Source organism: Oxyura jamaicensis, chromosome 1 (genome assembly GCF_011077185.1).
Source record: "Oxyura jamaicensis isolate SHBP4307 breed ruddy duck chromosome 1, BPBGC_Ojam_1.0, whole genome shotgun sequence".
NCBI classification, from domain to species: Eukaryota; Metazoa; Chordata; class Aves; order Anseriformes; family Anatidae; genus Oxyura; species Oxyura jamaicensis.
In genome coordinates this window covers 137,677,217-137,694,056 of record NC_048893.1, presented here as the reverse complement: position 1 = coordinate 137,694,056, position 16,840 = coordinate 137,677,217, and the positions used below count along the sequence as shown (strand labels likewise).

Sequence of the window (16,840 nt, the reverse complement as noted above, 5' to 3'; positions counted from 1 at the left end):
ATTTTGCATGCATATAGGTTTGGAGCATAAAAATATATGATAGAAACAACACCTATTATGCTCCTGAAGACATTGATACATGAGAGTAATCAAGTCACTTCAACAATAAAAACAAATTCCAAGTGAAGCATAAGCTTTATACCTTATCGAATTACAGACACAATACAAAACATCACATGTAACTCCAGCTCAGCAAGTGAGAAGCAACTTTGTTACAGCAAGAGTCTCAAAGTTTGTGTTTTCTTACCTTAAGGAGTTTATGAATAGACAATAAAATTCCTTTTGCACAAGGTTTTGTAGAGATTAAATTATAAATATACATAAAAAGCTTCAATAATGCCTGTCAATCTGCTCCTAAAAGATGCAATTAGAAGATCAGAAAACTAATTAAAAAGCCTGTTTGATCTCAAGAGTTTGGTTGCATACTGACAATTTTCGAAATAATTCATATCAGAAGAATTTTTGAAGCTTTATATAGCTCTGAACATGTACAACTGATATTTTCTCAGATATAAAAATAGTGCATAATTCTTTAAAATGAAAATTGTATCATCATGGTAGTCATAAAGATGACTTTAGCTATTAGTAAGAAAAAATCTTTATTAGCCTATTTAAACCAGTTAGCATTTTTAATTTTAAATCCTGAAATGCTGATTTAACCATACCACAACACATCACAGCATCAGAAACATCTGAAAATGAGCAAGAAAGTAGCATTGTGGGCTCAATATTTATCATTTTTCAGTTACATACGTTTCAAAGTATAAATGACAAATCCTATGTCAAATTTAATCTTTTAAACTACCGGTTTATCTGTATCACCTATTAGAAAAAAAAAAAAAAAAAAGTTTCCAGGGAAATATTTTCAATTAAACAAAATGCATTTTTTTTTTCTCTTTTGACCTACCTCAAGCTTACTGAACCATAAAGGCCCCCTTTTTAAAGCAGATAAAGAGGCCAAAAAATTATGTGTGCTGAGTCAAAGTAGTGGAAAGTTTTGAAGAGAACAGAGAGTGACAGGCAACATCTAATGGCCTCATTGCAGCCCCAAAACTCTGGGTGACAAAGGCAAAATTTTGGCCATGTCGGAGCTCAAGGGAGTCAGCATTTCATCTGAAATGTGCTTTTCGCTGCCTGCTTGGTACAAAATAGATCTGAACCTAGTAGACAGTCACTCGAAATGCCCCAGTGTGAAGAGCTCAGCCAGCCACCATGTGCCACATCCCTTTCCTGCTATGGCACTGAGGATGTAAGGGAACTGGCCATGACTCAGAAATATCTTTATGTTGTACGCATCCTGTTCTTCCAAATCATCTTCTGCGCCTGTCAGCAGCCAAAATAATTGAACAGGACAGTGCTGCTAGCAGTGGCGGCTGCTGATTGTTCCCCCTCCCTACCCACGTTAGGTACACTGCCGCTATCCTTCACAATATGGCTGTGATGTTCATAAAATACCCTTCTTAGCCCCATTTTTATACATAACCACTTGTAGCCAGTAGATTTTGCAACTGAGAACAATTCATGAGCTTAATTTTTCATTTTTTTTCCTCTCACTCTCCTAAATACAGAAGCAATAATTTTAAGAGAAAAGGTAGAAACTCATAAGAAAAGCTTTGCTCAGTAAATGCATCTAGAGAATGATCAAGAAGAATGTTGGAAGTCCTGAGGGTTTTATTAAGGCTCATGTATCTGGCTGCAGGAAATACAAATTTTATTCAGGACTAGCCTTGTCAGACCTCCCTCACCTCTTGCCTTTTCTAGGGAATGACTTGGGGACAGCATCGTCCAAGCAGCCTTGCTTGGTTCCTCCAGCTATGAGACTCTCTCTTGGTCACACAAAACATTTCCACAATCAAACCACTTGGGCTGAAAGTTTTCAATCTGGTGTCTGTCTTGGAATTATTATAATTATTCCTGATATCAGTCAAAAGAGTTTAAATAGGAGAGGTGTTATCTTCTTGAAAAAAGTTTGACCATCAGGTGTATGGTCTTTGCAGCAACAAATCATCCCAGAATAGCCAACATTGAATAAAACAGATTTTTTTACCCTGCTACATGCAGATTAATGTCGTCATTTCAGAATTATTTTAGGCCAAGACAAGTCAGCATTGCTGTCACAAAAGTGGTCCCATCCTTTCCCTTTTCCCCAGCTTATGCCAGCAGTGACTCAGGGAACTGATTGGGAACTGCCAGCAAATTAACCTGACTTAAAATGACCGGTAACAAGAAACAAAAATATTATTTGAGCGTAGTGTGATCATTAAATCATTAAGTAGTGAATCATAATGAATATGCAGGAAGTGAATAAATTAAAATTACACAGACAGACTTAATTATACTATTTCCTAATTTCTGAGTGCTCGACTTTGCATCCGTAGCGGTTTGCATTTAATGCAGCTCCTGTGAGTATGTGATTTTGCTAGGTCTTTCAAAAAGTGAAAATCCTCATTATTGGTATTGTTCTGGTATTTCCAAAACATCAGCAGACTTCCAGTCACTTCAGCTAACAAGTTCTGGAGTGGTCACAGGGTCCTGCTGCATGTAGGAACAAGGAGAAGCAGTGAGATGCAGGGATGAGATGTTTTCCTGTGGGCTTTGTGGGCATTTGCTGGCAGTGGAGGTGTGCTAAATTTGCCAGCATCAGGTTTTCCTCCCAGGTGCCTATGTGAGCAAGCAGCCCACCTGTTCCTCTGATCTCTGGCCTGACTGCTCTTTGCACACCTTAGACCCCCCAGTCCAGCCTTGCACTTCAGGACAAGCATGTGCTTATCTCTGTTTTTGGCTTTCCAAATCCCAAGTACTTCCCGAGCAACTCTGCTTTCCAATCCTCACTTCCAGTCTTCGCTCAGCCTAAAGACCTCCATGGCTTTTCTTCCAGCCTCTTTCTCCCCACCGTGCTGCATCCAGTTGCCACCCTGACTTTCCTACTCCCAGGCTCAGCTCCACGCTCATCCCCTTTCCAACACTATCTTCTTCCAGTTAACCCTCTCTTCAACCCATCTAATTCTGGGGACTCTTTCTCCACCCCCCCCCCCCCCCACTTCTCCCCATTGACACACTTTGCAGCTCAAATTTCCTTGTCTCCTTTGCTCCTCACTCAGTCTCTGCACTCCCTCTCCTTCTGATTATCATATTTTTATTGTCTTCATCTCTTCATTCACCAGCTCCCTGCAAGAAAAAACCCAGCTCATTTCTCTTGTCCTCCAGGACATTCACATGAAAAACATTCTTTGAACACTGTAAAGTGGCTTAAACCCACAGCGGCTCCAAAGAAAATCCTCCTTTCCTCCTTTAACCCCACCACTACCATTTGTATGGCTGCACCATCAACCAGCTTAGGAAAACATAACAGCCGAAAATTAACCCATCCACACAGAGAAAAGGTTAAATTTCAACAAGGTCACTTTCCTGGCCAGGCCCACTGCTCCAGGACAAGCGAAATAACAGAAATGAGTGTCCAGACTTGGAAGTAAGGCAGGATCATCTTTTGCAGTAGCAGCAGAGACTTACATGGATTAAAGCAATCTTGCAACCATGGCTTTAGTACTAATGGGTAACATTTGATAAAGCAATGGAAAATCGGTCTTAAATGGAAGAATATGCTATGCTGGCGTGCTGCCTGAGTTCATTCCAGAAACATCTCACAAATCCCCAGTTATTACTTTGTTCTCTAAGACAATTGTCTTGCAGGAGGTGTTGCATTCTGGCAGAGTAAGAGGAGTTTCGCATGCAACAGACTTCTCCAAAAGAAGCCTAGAGACTAGCTGGGAAACAAGACTAGAGAGAAACATCCAACAAGTTATTAACTCCAGATTAAAATGCAGAAAAAAAAGCTGGCCAGAGCTGAACTTCTTCCTACTCTGGATTCATTATAGTCTTTGAAAAACACATGCTACCTCCATTGTAGCCACACTCCTGATTAAAGTGCAAGAATAGAAATAACAATTAAGACTATTAATCAGACCAGGTTTTGGAACTGAGTACCCATTTTTGATTTAGGTGTAGCCTGTATTACACATTTCAAGCAGTGTTGTCAGTGAGGAATATAGAAAAGCTTCAATGAACCCTACATGGGAAACATCGTGGTGCTGACACTACCACGCTCCCCCTCAAACATCTTTTTTGCTGGGATAGCTTATCCTCCTTGTGAAAAAAGGTTAGTTCTACCAGTAAAGGAGCTGCATACAAATTGTAATAAATTCTGCTAGCAATCTCTGCTAGAGAAAGTTACCACTGTGCCTCTGCATGTATTATTTTCAGCAAAGATCTTTAACAGCAGACAATGCCCGCCTAGTCAAAAGTGATCCACCTGCAGAAGCATTTGTGAACTAGCTCTTCAGTGCCTTTTTCCTTCCCTCTCTGTGTTGCAAAATGTTAATGTAGATTCACAATTCTCAAAAGAACCTTCGAAAGAAGCAAAAAGGTTTCATCAATGCCTGAATCAGTTTTAATTTTGCAGGCAAAACTGTGAACCAATGCTTTTTATGAATACAGTAACTGGAAAGAGCCAAAAGCATTTGGTATGTGTTCAGTGCTGACAAATACTTAATAATTTTCAGAAAGCATCCATGGCTCATGCGGTCTGAGTAATCCTTATCTTAAATCCTCACCTTTTCCTGGGAAGCTTTACGCACAGATGACCCGAAGTATTCTGCAGAAGACCACTGTCCTTTTTTTGGGTTGCTGGGTGGGTGAGTTTTAAAACTACTGAACGCGAGGTTGCAGAACAAACTAGTTTTAATTATAAACCTACTTCGGATCATCCAAGCCATATGCAGAGGAATTTGAAACAAATGGGAAACAAATGGATAGATGAGATTAAGTCCAGGCTAGGTTGTCTCTTTGGGGCCATATCCAGATACAGATTTGCCTCCCAAAGTGAGGCCATTTGGTAGCGTGCTGATTTTCAGACAGTACACCTCACTTCTTAGCTGCCGTGCCACTGTGATGATTGCTTCCTTTCCATCCAACCCATCCTCGCTGCAGTATATGTGTGAGTCAGACTGGGGACCTAGTCAGCCTTTAAATATGTGCTTAAGTCTTTCCATATTCAGGAGAAGACAGATGAAATTTTGAGCAAGTGGGTAATGAAAAGCATGTGCCTAAGTGTTTACCTGAATAAAGCTGCTCTGCTGAATCTGTGCTAAGATGTCAAGCATGCATCAGGCACGCTCAGACTCTTCCCTGGCATTCTTTCACACAGAGCCCCTGCCATGAAAACTGTTGTGTTCCCAAGGGGGAAAACTTCCTGGAGAGCAGCCCTGAATGAGAGGAGCCATAAGGCCAAAGATAACGCCTGCCTCCCCCCTACACCCCTCGCTTCCCCAGGCCACAGATTAAAGCAAAGGTCTAGAAATAAGCGGGGGGGGGGGGGGGGGGGGAAGGGACTTTTTCTAAAGGAGCCATGAGAGGTTACCCCATCTCCCATTTGTTTTCCCCGAGCTGCCCGTAACACAGCGAGTGCTGCTTGCTTGGAAGCTCATAGACTGAGAGATGGGAAGTCGCCGAGTGCAGGAGTCAAGTTATTTATTGACATCTGCACCCTCCAAGCCTCTTCACAGCTTCCCAGTGTGCAGGAGGGATTTCAGACTAACCGCCGCAGGCTGACCTTTTCTCCTGCATGTGCTGGCTCACCAAGGAGGCAGGGAGAATTGTCTCCAGTCTATGTGATCCAAGAAGCCATGGATACTTTTGTTAGTTGGCCATTATTCACTACACTTGGGAGACCAGGCTGTTTAAGCTGAGACTTCTTCGGGTGAAGAAAAAATGTTGCACATTTTACATTATCTCTTGCAAATATGAAAGCTTGCTGCAGTCTTTGGATACAATATTTATGAATTGGTCTTTCAGCCAAATCCACTTCTGCATAAGGATACACAGCTGCCGGTACCAAAAAGTATGGTACTTCCCAAATATAACTTTGCCATTTTTAAAATCACTCTAGAAGCTTGAAAATAATATTTCTGTCTTTGTAAGTTAAATCTCTAGGTCTGGTGTTTCAAAGAGAGCCTGAAATTAGCCACATTTTGTGTTTGTTTGTTTGTGCACAAGAATAATTGATTAAATCAGCACAAGCGTAACTGATTATACACTCTAAGAACAGTACTGAGGAATTCAGCTGCAAAACGAGTGGCATTGTGAAGAGCTATACCCAATTTTTATGCTTGCATCTCATATCTGGAATCCCTTCTCAATTACACAGTAGCAATTTTTCAATGTCTCATTACCTCCCACTGCTGGATATCTAGATTTTGAATGAATCTAACCTGCATTTTTCAAAACTGGAAGGGATTTCTTTTAAGATGTCTCTCTAAACTTTTTCATGAAAAGGAAAAATTTGCATAGAAGAATATTTAAATACAGCTTACAAAGAATGTCATTGCTCCTTCATTAACCAGCATGATGACCCTCTAGTAGTTTCACAGTGGGAAAAAATCTGGAGAAAACTATGGCAAGTCCAATGCCAATTATGACTTAGAAAATGTGTATATTACAGACCAGGAAAAAAAAAAAATGTATTTCAAATTTAAAAACTGAACTTAAGTCCTCTGAAAAATATGAATGGATGTGGAAAAGACTATCAGATTTCCCATTTGGTAAGCATCAACAAATCTATTGTTCAGATGTAGTGTAAATTGTTCTTTGGAAGAAGACAGTTTTGGATAAAACAAATAGAAATTGAATTAAAGAAGTAATGTCTTTTTAATTGGAATTACACTATGTATATACCCCGTAGTTTTTGATTCATGTTAGGTTTGCCAGAGTAACAGGAAATTGGACACTGTGAAACAATGTTTGTAGCTACTGCAAAAAGAGAAGATGCGTTTGCTAATTTAAGAAAGAATAAGCAACATTAGTGTTATGCCTTTTACATTAAGAAGTATGTCTGGAGGGATCCAAATGCTAAGAATCTGCAAGCTGGTGACATTGTTTTGAAATTCTATGCCATCCATTAAGGCACACACTTACTATTTACTTTGCAAGCATGAACAAGGTTTTCCTGAAAAAAAAAAAAAAAAAAAAAATTAGTCAAACTTGCTAGAAAATAACAATACCTAGCATTTTCAAAATGTCTTCCATCTTAAAAACGAGAACAATTAATAGGTAGCAGGGGGAAAGCATGAGGTTAGACAGGTAACCAGTAGGGACTGGGCACCCAAGGGAAGCCCAAGTGCAGCTGGAAGCAACATCCCTGCAGCTCACAACTTCCTGATGTAGCCTAGCCACCAAGATGGATCAACACCAAGGAAAGGCTTCACTGTGACTCCTCTTTCTGCCAGTGATGTGTTTAGCATTCCAGAGTCTCCTGCTCAGTGCCCCCCTCAAATACCTGGCTCTGAATGGCACCCATAGCTGATCAGAGCTTACGATACACTGTAAAGCTGCCCTAGTTTGTGAATCAGAAGAGTGATGCACAGAGACATTGTAGATGTGGTCTAAGCTCTTATCTTTGCACAGTAGAAGAATTATGAAAAAAATCTACCTCTTTGGAGATTTCCAGTTTTGTTGCCATCAACAAAACCCTTTTTACATGGACTTTAAAATCGTGAAGTATTTTCTTCTGACTGCAATACTGTGCCAAATATTTATTTTATCACTTCAAAACCCAATTTATGGCTAAAGCCCTGCACGAATGCTTCAGAGAAACTTTTAAGATCCTGCCCACAATACAAGGAAAGATTACTGTGATTAATTCTGTAGAAATAAACCTCTGCCTGAGTCATCATTCTGCTTATTCACCCTGAGGGTGCCTGATATAGGTACCTCTACCTAGAAGTAGCCTAAAGAAGCCAATGAAATTCCTTGACACATGCATGATGTATACCAACTTTTTACGGTACCCTAGTCAGTGAAGGTGGGGATAACAGAAGGACAACTGAAAGAGAGAATGAGATTATGAGAGGGGAGAAGAAAGGAAGAGAGAGAAAGGCGATAACCAAAAGATCCTAAGGTCTGACAGAAGAAAAAAATAAAAAAATCCTCATGAAGAAAGTTACAGATGAAAAAATATAAAAGAAGGAGAAGGAACAGCTAAAATGCAAGGTGAGATACAAAATAATAATAAAAAAATAAAAAGGGATGGAGAAAGTTTAGTCTTTTCAAAAGCTCAAGCCAGTCATTTTTTGTCAAGCCAAACTCCCCTTGATTTCAGTAGGAGTTTTGCCTTAATGAGGACAGCAGGATAGGCACCAAATGCAGCTTTATTTCCTAAACTTGAATAAGAGCAAGGATAGCAAGATACTCTGTTGTTGAAAAAGACTGCATTTTTGAAGGAATATGGATATTAGGGGCCAGGCAGTATAAGTGTAATTGCCACAACCAGCTGAGATACATCAGTGTGCATCAGCTGACAATGAGGCCCTTTGTGCTGCAAAGAAAGAGAAAAGATGAAAAAACTGACTCATGCCACCTTGCAAATAATCAAATTAAAGGTCCAAAATTATTCCAGGAAAGTTTCCATTGACTTCAGTGATGGCTCAGAAAACAAATAAGATTCTTCAGTCCTTCTTATTAAAAAAATACTATCACTACAACGGTGAATGTGAGTGACCTATTTATTTTGTATCTGTATTGCTCTTGCTGGAATTGTTGGAAATGCACTCATGTGGTTCACAGAAGTATTCTTTGATTAGGCTGTTTTCAGGCAGAAAGACAGAGGAAGTATCTTACACAGATATTGTATGAAAATATTGAAAACAAAGCATAAGATAACTAGATTGAAAATATTCTTCTGACCTTGGTAACAAAAATAAAGCCAATTTTAAAAGCTAGATGCTCATCTGGTGAACAGGATGAAGATTTTGTCTAAGTAGTGGCCTTAATGGTCCACGTAGAAATCACATAACTGTTTTCCCGTTTATAAATCATAAATTAAAGGAGCTCTCACTGGAAGTATAATTGGACTGTGGGTATGTCAAATGCAAAGGCTCCAATTTAAAACCTTTTAATGTTTTAGATGTCAAAACCAGGAACAGACAAAATACCACAAGTAAAATCTGTAGAATTACCAATAAAAACAACAAAGCAGATATTTTGTGTGAGAACTATGAATAGCAGAAAAATATCCTGACTCCACTTGATCACATTGCACACAGTAATAACACTTATTATCTGCAAGACTTTGCAAGAATACCAATCTTATCCACAGGACGGGAAATATTGCATCAGTTCTCCCTGACATATTAATAAGAGTCATCCCACCCAAACCAATAAGTCCAGTACGTGCTCAAAGCTGGAATCCGTCAGCTGCTGACTGATCAGACAGCCAGCAGTTCTCAGGTATTGCACAGTCACATTCACCTGTTGATTTAGAGATTACAGGTGGGAGCTTCCTTCTTAAAAGAGCCCCTCATCTTAATGATTTGACACACCTAAGAGTGAATCAAGAGAAAAATGGTTGGTTTGGTTCATCAATGACAGAATGATATAAAATAATCAAACTCAATTATTGTTTTCTGCAGGACTAAAATTATGCTAAAGAAATTCACTGCCATCTGTAAGCTTGTTAAAGTTGATTTTCTTGTTCTGGTTTTCTTCCTAACGATGGAACAGCATTGTCTATTTTTAAAGAAAATAAAAGCCGCTTGAATAATAACTTGTTTTTCCCAAGATAGAACAAATCATAGTGATGGGCTTTAAGAATGGTTACCGAATTAGAAACGAGAATGAAAAACGAGTATTTTCCTGCTCAAGGTTTTCATTTTAATGTGTTTTTATTTTTAACTTGATTGAGTGCTGATTACAGAAAATTCAAGGCTATCAGGACATTAGACTGCTCAATTGACTGAAAAGTTTGATGACGTTTCTAAAAAGTGAGGCTCGTTGGGAAAATGAAATCAGTACCACTGCTCCAAGATAACTCTTGGGGAGAGAGGTTAATATTGCTTAATAAATAATGTTAAATGAGATCCAGCAGGAATTGCAGGATCCAGGAGTGCTCTTGGAGCTCCTGTTGGTTCCCTGGGCTTATGTTGCTTATGCAACACCACTCACACACTCAGAGTAAGGGCCTGCCATTTGGTTGCATATGGTAGACCTAAAATACATATAGGCATTCATGCAGTTCAACTATGTACTTCATTTGAGTTTCTTACCAGCTAGCATGCAGAAATTTTTTTAAATTACCATAAGGACTTGCACATTGCTGAGTTTCAGATTGTTGCTGATGTTTTAATATCACTAGATCTCATCTAAAAGCTAGCAAGGAAATACACGTACATGTAAATCCATTATACTTTGACCATCGCTTAAGTGATCAGTAATACAGTTTTTGCTTTAGAACAGCCATGGTTCTCATGATCTAGGGTGTTTAAATCTGCTTTTCAGATGATAAATAAAATTGTCTGGTTTAGTAACTAGCAGCCAACAAGACGTTATTGTTTAACCAGTGCTTAAGTACTGTGGACAGGTTAAGAATTTAATTTCCAAGACATGCTCTCATTCTCTATTTGTAATTTCAAAGCCTGCTCTCATATGGCCAGATAAAACCGTAACTACAGCATTGCCAGGTCAGGAAAAACAACTGTCTTTCCCCAAATCCTCCCTCTGACACCAGGCAGCAGCAAAGGCTTGGGAAGGTTTTGAGAAGAGGGCAGGCATGTGGCAATATTTCAGTGTCCCAGCAGAGACTTCTTCAGCCAGGCATTGTGGCTCAGCATTCAATGCCTCTTGGTGGGATTGCTTCCGTGAACGTAATTGCTTTCTGAACCTACTTGAACCCAAGAAGATAAGACTGTCTATGCTTGGCATGTCTGCACGGCTAAATAATAGGACACCAGGGAGCGAGCTTGAGCCCTGTACCCTGCTTTTTCCATCACTGCGTAAGCTTTAGCTCATCCCCTGGCTCTGCTTTGGAGCACTTCAACTAGTTTCTTCAAACCTGCTCTTTCCACAGCAAATATGCTATAACGGGGCCAGCCCTGAGCAGGAAGATGCACACCACCACAACTCACTTGGGCTGGGGAGCCTACGGGGGCCAGGCCCCAACAGACTTCATTTAGCAGAGCACACACAGCCATGGGGACCTTCTTGCCCAGCCGTGGCCAGCCATGGGTGCCAAGGAGCACGTACAAGAACAAGGCAAACCAACAGTGATATTTCCTCAGGAGATTCACCAAGCTTCCAAGAATTTGCAGCTCAGAACTTCCTAAGCCAGAGGCAGTGGTTTTGTATTTAATAGCCCGTGATGGATTTCTCTTCCATGAACTCATCCAGTCACCTCATTAGCTGATGTAACCTCTGAGGATCCACATCCTGTGGCGAGGAGCTTGGCAGCCCAACCACACTGCATGAAGAGCCACCTCCTTTTGTTTCAGTCCCCACAACTGCCTACTTCATCTGATGCCCTCTCTGTGATCAGTCGTCCCCAGCTTGCCTTCTCCATGCTGTGCATAATTTTATGGATTTCTGTTGCCTCTCCTGCCCCCATTACCTTATCAGCCCTGTTGCTACTCCTGCGGAAGCCTTGCTGTTCCTCTGATCACCTTTGCTGCCCCTCCCTGAATCTCCTCCCTCCATACACTTTTGAAATGGGTGGATCAACAACACATGGTATTGAAGATATGGGTACGGCATAGTTTATACATTGAAATAATGATTTTCCTTTTTTATTATTTCAATTCTTTCCTTAGAAACTCCTAATGTTCTATTCTCCCCCCTTTCCCCCTCCCCTTTTTTCCCCTAAACCCACATCTGAACCTTGTATTGATATTTTCTGCGTTGTATATGGAAGATTTAATCTAACTTTTTGCATCTTCAGTGACTTGTAGCAACGAATTTCTACGATTTTGCCTCAAGTAACACACACTTTATTAACTTCCAGCATGACATGTTATGTATGAATGCAGTGCATATTACATTCACCTGACAGGAAGATACTCAAAGAGAAAGGCTGGTTGAAATGTCCAGGTAGATGATATTTTGTCATGCTGGACCTTCTTCCAGTTTTGAAATGACAAAGAGGGTTCATACCTGAACTTCCAAATCTCCATTCTGATCTCAAACCCACATAAACATCCTTATATTTCTTTTTTCCATATCATCATTTCACTTGTCTAGCAGTTCTGGTTTTGAGGCACAGATCCCTAAAAATAGCGTTAAGGAGATGAAACACACTTTCTGTCATTATCAGGCTAGCAAAAGACCACCTGTTTTACAGACTTGTGCCCAAGCAGGAGAAGGTGAGCTAACCTCCCTGTACCCACCGTGTACCTGGTCATTCCTGGAGTATCCTGAATCTCCTGGCATGGAATTGGTCATGTGCCTGCTGTGCATGCACAGATGAAAGCAGTGGCATTGCCTCAAAGAGCTTGCAGATGAAGGACAAGGAACAACCGGCAGGTACCAAGAGAGCAGAGAGCAAAGTGTGGCAGTGCTATTTCCAAGTGACAAAGATCCAAGCTCACTGGTGACCTAACTGTTGTGAGTTTTATTCTTCTGAAGCCACAGGTGAATTTTCAGACTGATGCTTTTCAGCCTAGCTTTAGGGGTGCCTAAGGATATTCCTCCCAGCTGTGGCAGGCAGCGTGCAAGCAACACTGGTCTCTGCCTTAGTCCCTGGATAAAGGAACAAGGTGTATTTACAAAAGCGTTATTAAAAACAACATTTGGGTTGGACTGAGGTGCGCATCATGGTTTGCTTTCAGGGGAAGAGATACAAGAAGTGAAGCATGAAAAACAGCTTAACCCTCCCCCCCAAATGAGTATGGAATTTATGTGTGCATGTCCAAGAGAGGTGTCCCCCCAAACCCCTCAGCCTCATCTGCTGAGATCCCTGAGCCACCACAAGATAAATGCATGGAGCAGAGAGTGAACCATGCTTGCAGTTTCTCAGATGCTCCTAACACAAACCTACAGGGTCACATCACATCAGTGTCCTTCCTGCACCACAACATTTGCATTTCTGAATTAGGATGGTGATATATTATATATATATCCTGTCTTACCCCAGACTCCCCCCTATCCCCAAACAAACCAACAAATAAACAGAAAAAAAAACCACACTCTGTAATGTCAAAAGCATTGCTACATAAACGTCTATATGTTCTGCTTAAATAGCATCACATGGCATTTCCTTTTCAAACTTTGGTATCAGTCTCATAACAAAAAAAAGCCAGTCTCAGCTGATGCTGATTTCTGTTAAACTTCCAGCCTGAATTAAGTTAGCTAAAATACAAATATTTGCATGGCCTCAGCCTGGCTTTTCAAAGACAAGTCTTAATAAGACCAAGGATCAACAGAAAGCTAAGCCAAGTTCAGGAAAATGACTGGTTTTTATGTACAGATAACAATATCTACAAAATTTGCAACTCAAGTGCATCTGCTCTAAGAGTCTGAAAGAAAAACTATAAACAAATGAAAGTTTCTTAAATTCTATACCGTCCAGCTTAGAAAGGAAAGAAATGAAGTACTCATAAAATAAACAGTTGAAATAAACATTTCAGTTAGTTTATATTTACCAATTATCAACTGTATAGTGATGAAATTTGTTTGCTCAAAACTTACGGCTGAACATAGGCAACTATTTAAATTATTATGTTTGTTATGCAAAACATCCGATCCTTAAAAAATGCTAGAGCTACAAACAATCAGTTTCTGATCTTAATTTTCCTACATTAGGCGAGTGAGTTATGATGCAACACCAGCTACATGATTATTTACTTTTATGTTTCCACAGGACTAAACTATTTTGATTTATTCTTAATATAGTGAGCTATAAATTCCCCTCTCCAGTTAAAAAAGTGGAAAACCCATATAAGCTTCCGGCAGGAGTCACCAGTTGACTCCTTGAGGTCCACAGCACAAAAGTCTTGTGTTACTTAAGTGGGGCATACGAAGTCACCACCTCTCTGTGGCAAAGCTAGTGCCAGAAGAAGGCTGGCAGGCAGCAGGATGGGTCCCTGGGGTGCTGCCTGCTGGTGGGGTAGAGAATGAGGAGGTGAACTGCCATGTGTGCTCAGTGTGACTTCTGGGCTCCACAACTGAGCTTGCTCTTCTCCAGGTCCAAGGTGCATGACTGGAGCATCAACAGCTGCTCCTCATGGCATGGAGGTGCTAACATGGCTGTGGGGGAGTGGAGAGAGGGATGAAGAAGGGGAGGAAGAGGCTGAGGACTGTGGAAGGCAGTGTGAGGGGGAAGATGAGAAGGATGAAGAAGCAGTAGTGACATGATTCAGTTGCCGAAAGCTTGGAATCCACTGTTTTTGCAGGCTCAGATCTCCTGCCCCTATCCACCACAAGGCTCCCTCCACATTTTTCTGCCCACCATTCTTTCTCTTGGTCTGGGTTTTCCACCTCTATTTACAGTTCCAGCCCTTCCCCTGCACATTGTTCCCAAGCGTTGTCATGTAACGACCCCTTCAAGTCCTCTCACTTAACCCAAGGTCCCTGTCCTTCACTTTTACCACACCTCTGTCACCAGTGCTGCTGCTTCTCCCTTCCAGTCCCACCATTTCTTGTCCCGACGCATGCGAATTAAGCCATTTCCTCTTCCTTCTCCACACTGTCTCCATGCCAGCAGGCACACCCAGCCACCAAGGACACGGCCGAGATAGTCTTCGCTGCCTATGGAGCTCACCACAGCAGTAATGTGTCGGAAGAAGATCTGTGGTGGAAAGCCCCCTCATCCCAGGAGGATGAGCAGTAGCTCATCCGGGGCGGCGGGGATGCCCCAGTAGCAGTGGGGGGCATTCAGCATCCTCTGTACGAGTCAAACCCTCAACACCCAACCACCACGAGCATGCAACATGAGCATCGTGATGAAATGATAACTGAGGCAAATTCTGGAAGGCTTTCGTAGGCTGAACGTAACGCACACCCCCGCCACAAGGTTGATCCCAAGCCAAGTATCTTTTTCCTGCTCCAAAGCACAAAGCCACAAGAATTCAACAGTCTCAATGAAAGTGTTTTCAGTGGAGCCAAAAAATGCAGATTCACAGAAAAACAAAGATTGAGGTCTCCCTATGCAGGATGAGATATACCTAAACCATCTTTGTCAGATACATGGCCAAAGAATACGTTTTTCCTCTCACCACGTTCTCAGGAACAGCTGAACCATTTTATCTGAAACTTCCCAAAGAGATTCTGTCTTCAGCAAATACTCAACCCGGAAAATGTCAGCCTAGTTTTAAGCTTAGCAAATGCATAAGCACCTGAAAGCGGAGCATTGTATTCGAAAGCACTAGGTAATTTTAACTGTAGATAACATTTCTGCCGAGGATAAAATAGCAACGCCTTCAAGTGCTGGGCTAGAAAATGGGACAAGAGTTGCAATTCTGTCAAGTGCAGTCTATGGGTTCAATTCTGTGTACCTTTAGTCATGAGGGAAAGCAATTTTAGGCAAGCCTACCACCTCTACGATCTGGGGCAGGGCACAGCTTGGGGAATCACCCTGGAGTCAGATACCTGGATCGGGAAAAACCTTAATTTCCTTTCAAGTGTTCAGTGGAGATAGTGTATTGTTGAGGAATCACATCCCCTGGAGATTCCCTGTTCCCAGGCCATCCCTGTGGAGCGACTCCGTGTCAACATTCACCTAGAGAAGTGCGTGCAGGATCGGGCCCTTCGCCAGCCGCCAGCTTTTGGAAATCAGCCACGGCTCAGCACATGAGCTGGCTACGCCTGGGAAGCGTGAACACTAATTATTCGGTACCACCAAGCAAACTAAACCCATGGGACACGGATGAACATTTTGCACAGGGGGGAGAGGGCAATCGTTTTTCGCTTCGAGAAAAGGCAGGGTGAAATATGCCCACTTGTTGAGCGGGCACGGAAAGCTGGGGTGAGCCGTGCCACTCCTGGGGAGCCGTGCAGCCCTCCTGGAGATTTAGCACAGCAAAAGGATGAAAGTTCCTCTGCTGGCTGCAGTGCTCATAACCGCTAATTATTTCTGAGTCACTCGAGTGAAAGTAAACTGCCATCCTGCAGACAGCTGAGGAGTACGGAGGAAAGTTTATTATGGACGAGCGTGCCTGCTAATTGACAGCCGAGCCCGGTGACCATAGGGGAGAGCACGGCGGCACAACTCCTCGCCGGAGACGTCCTGAGCTGCCTCTGAGCAGCGCATCCGAGCCTCCCCTCGTGGGAGGACGGGGAGTAAGCAGGAGCCGGGCTCGGGGCCGCGGCAGCAGCAGCAGCAGGGCTCTTCTAGCGGGTGTCACGACCTCTGCTCCCCCCGGGGACCTTCCCCATTCCCAGACCCCACACCACCCTTGCGGCGACACCAAGGCGAGGCGGGGGGGGGGGCATTCGCGTGTCCCCAAAGGGGACATCCCCGTCGGGGGGACACCGGGACAGCCAGCCCCGCACACGCTACACGCGAAAACTTTGGGCGGGGGTCACGAGTGGGGACGGGGACCTGGCTGTGGGGGGTCGCGAGTGGGCGCCCCACGGGACGGAGGGAGGGCCGGGGCCGCAGCGCCGCGCGTTACCTGTGCTGCCGCTGCTGCGGGAGGGCGGCGGGGATGCCCCAGCCGCCGCCGCCGGTGCCGCCGCCGGTACTGCTGCCGGTGCTGCCGCTGCTGCTGTCCGCGGTGGCCACCTGGGCTCGGGAGCCGCCGCCGGTGCCGGTGCCGTTGGGCTGGCTGCCGCCGCTTCTCCGGTGCCTGCCGGTGCCGCTGCGGCAGCGGCCGCCGCTGCTCCAGCCGCGCAGGAGGCCGGCCTCGGGAGCCGGCAAACTCTTCGCCGCCGCCGCCGGGGAGCCGCTGCCGGTGCCGGTGCCGCCGGTGCCGCGTCTCATGGTGCGCGGGGCCGCCGCATGCCGCGCTGCTGCCGCCGCCCCGGGCGCCTCGGGACCCGGGCGCTCCGGGGCCAGGGGCTCCGCCGGGAGCGGGAGGCCGCCGGG

General features: G+C 43.4%; 1 protein-coding gene and 1 long non-coding RNA gene across 5 annotated transcripts in view; one reads left to right on the top strand and one right to left on the bottom strand.

Moving 5' to 3' along the window:
• LOC118161051 overlaps window positions 1–14,672 on the top strand; it is a 28,233-nt gene extending 13,561 nt beyond the window's left edge. Inside the window, exons 3-4 of the long non-coding RNA XR_004747833.1 lie at window positions 5,881–5,886; window positions 14,645–14,672. This is a non-coding gene — a long non-coding RNA (uncharacterized LOC118161051). The remainder of the gene's footprint in view (window positions 1–5,880; window positions 5,887–14,644) is intronic.
• The window catches only part of NPAS2 (neuronal PAS domain protein 2), a 99,287-nt gene extending 82,501 nt beyond the window's left edge, over window positions 1–16,786 (bottom strand). For 3 of the 4 annotated variants that reach the window (XM_035316078.1, XM_035316080.1, XM_035316081.1), the window contains exon 1: window positions 16,428–16,785. In XM_035316078.1, coding sequence (XP_035171969.1) covers window positions 16,428–16,735 — 308 coding nt within the window. In that variant the 5' untranslated portion in view covers window positions 16,736–16,785. Of the gene's footprint in view, window positions 1–16,427 lie in introns of all 4 variants that reach the window. The other variant, XM_035316079.1, reaches the window with a different exon arrangement.
• Window positions 16,787–16,840: the final 54 nt, after the last annotated feature.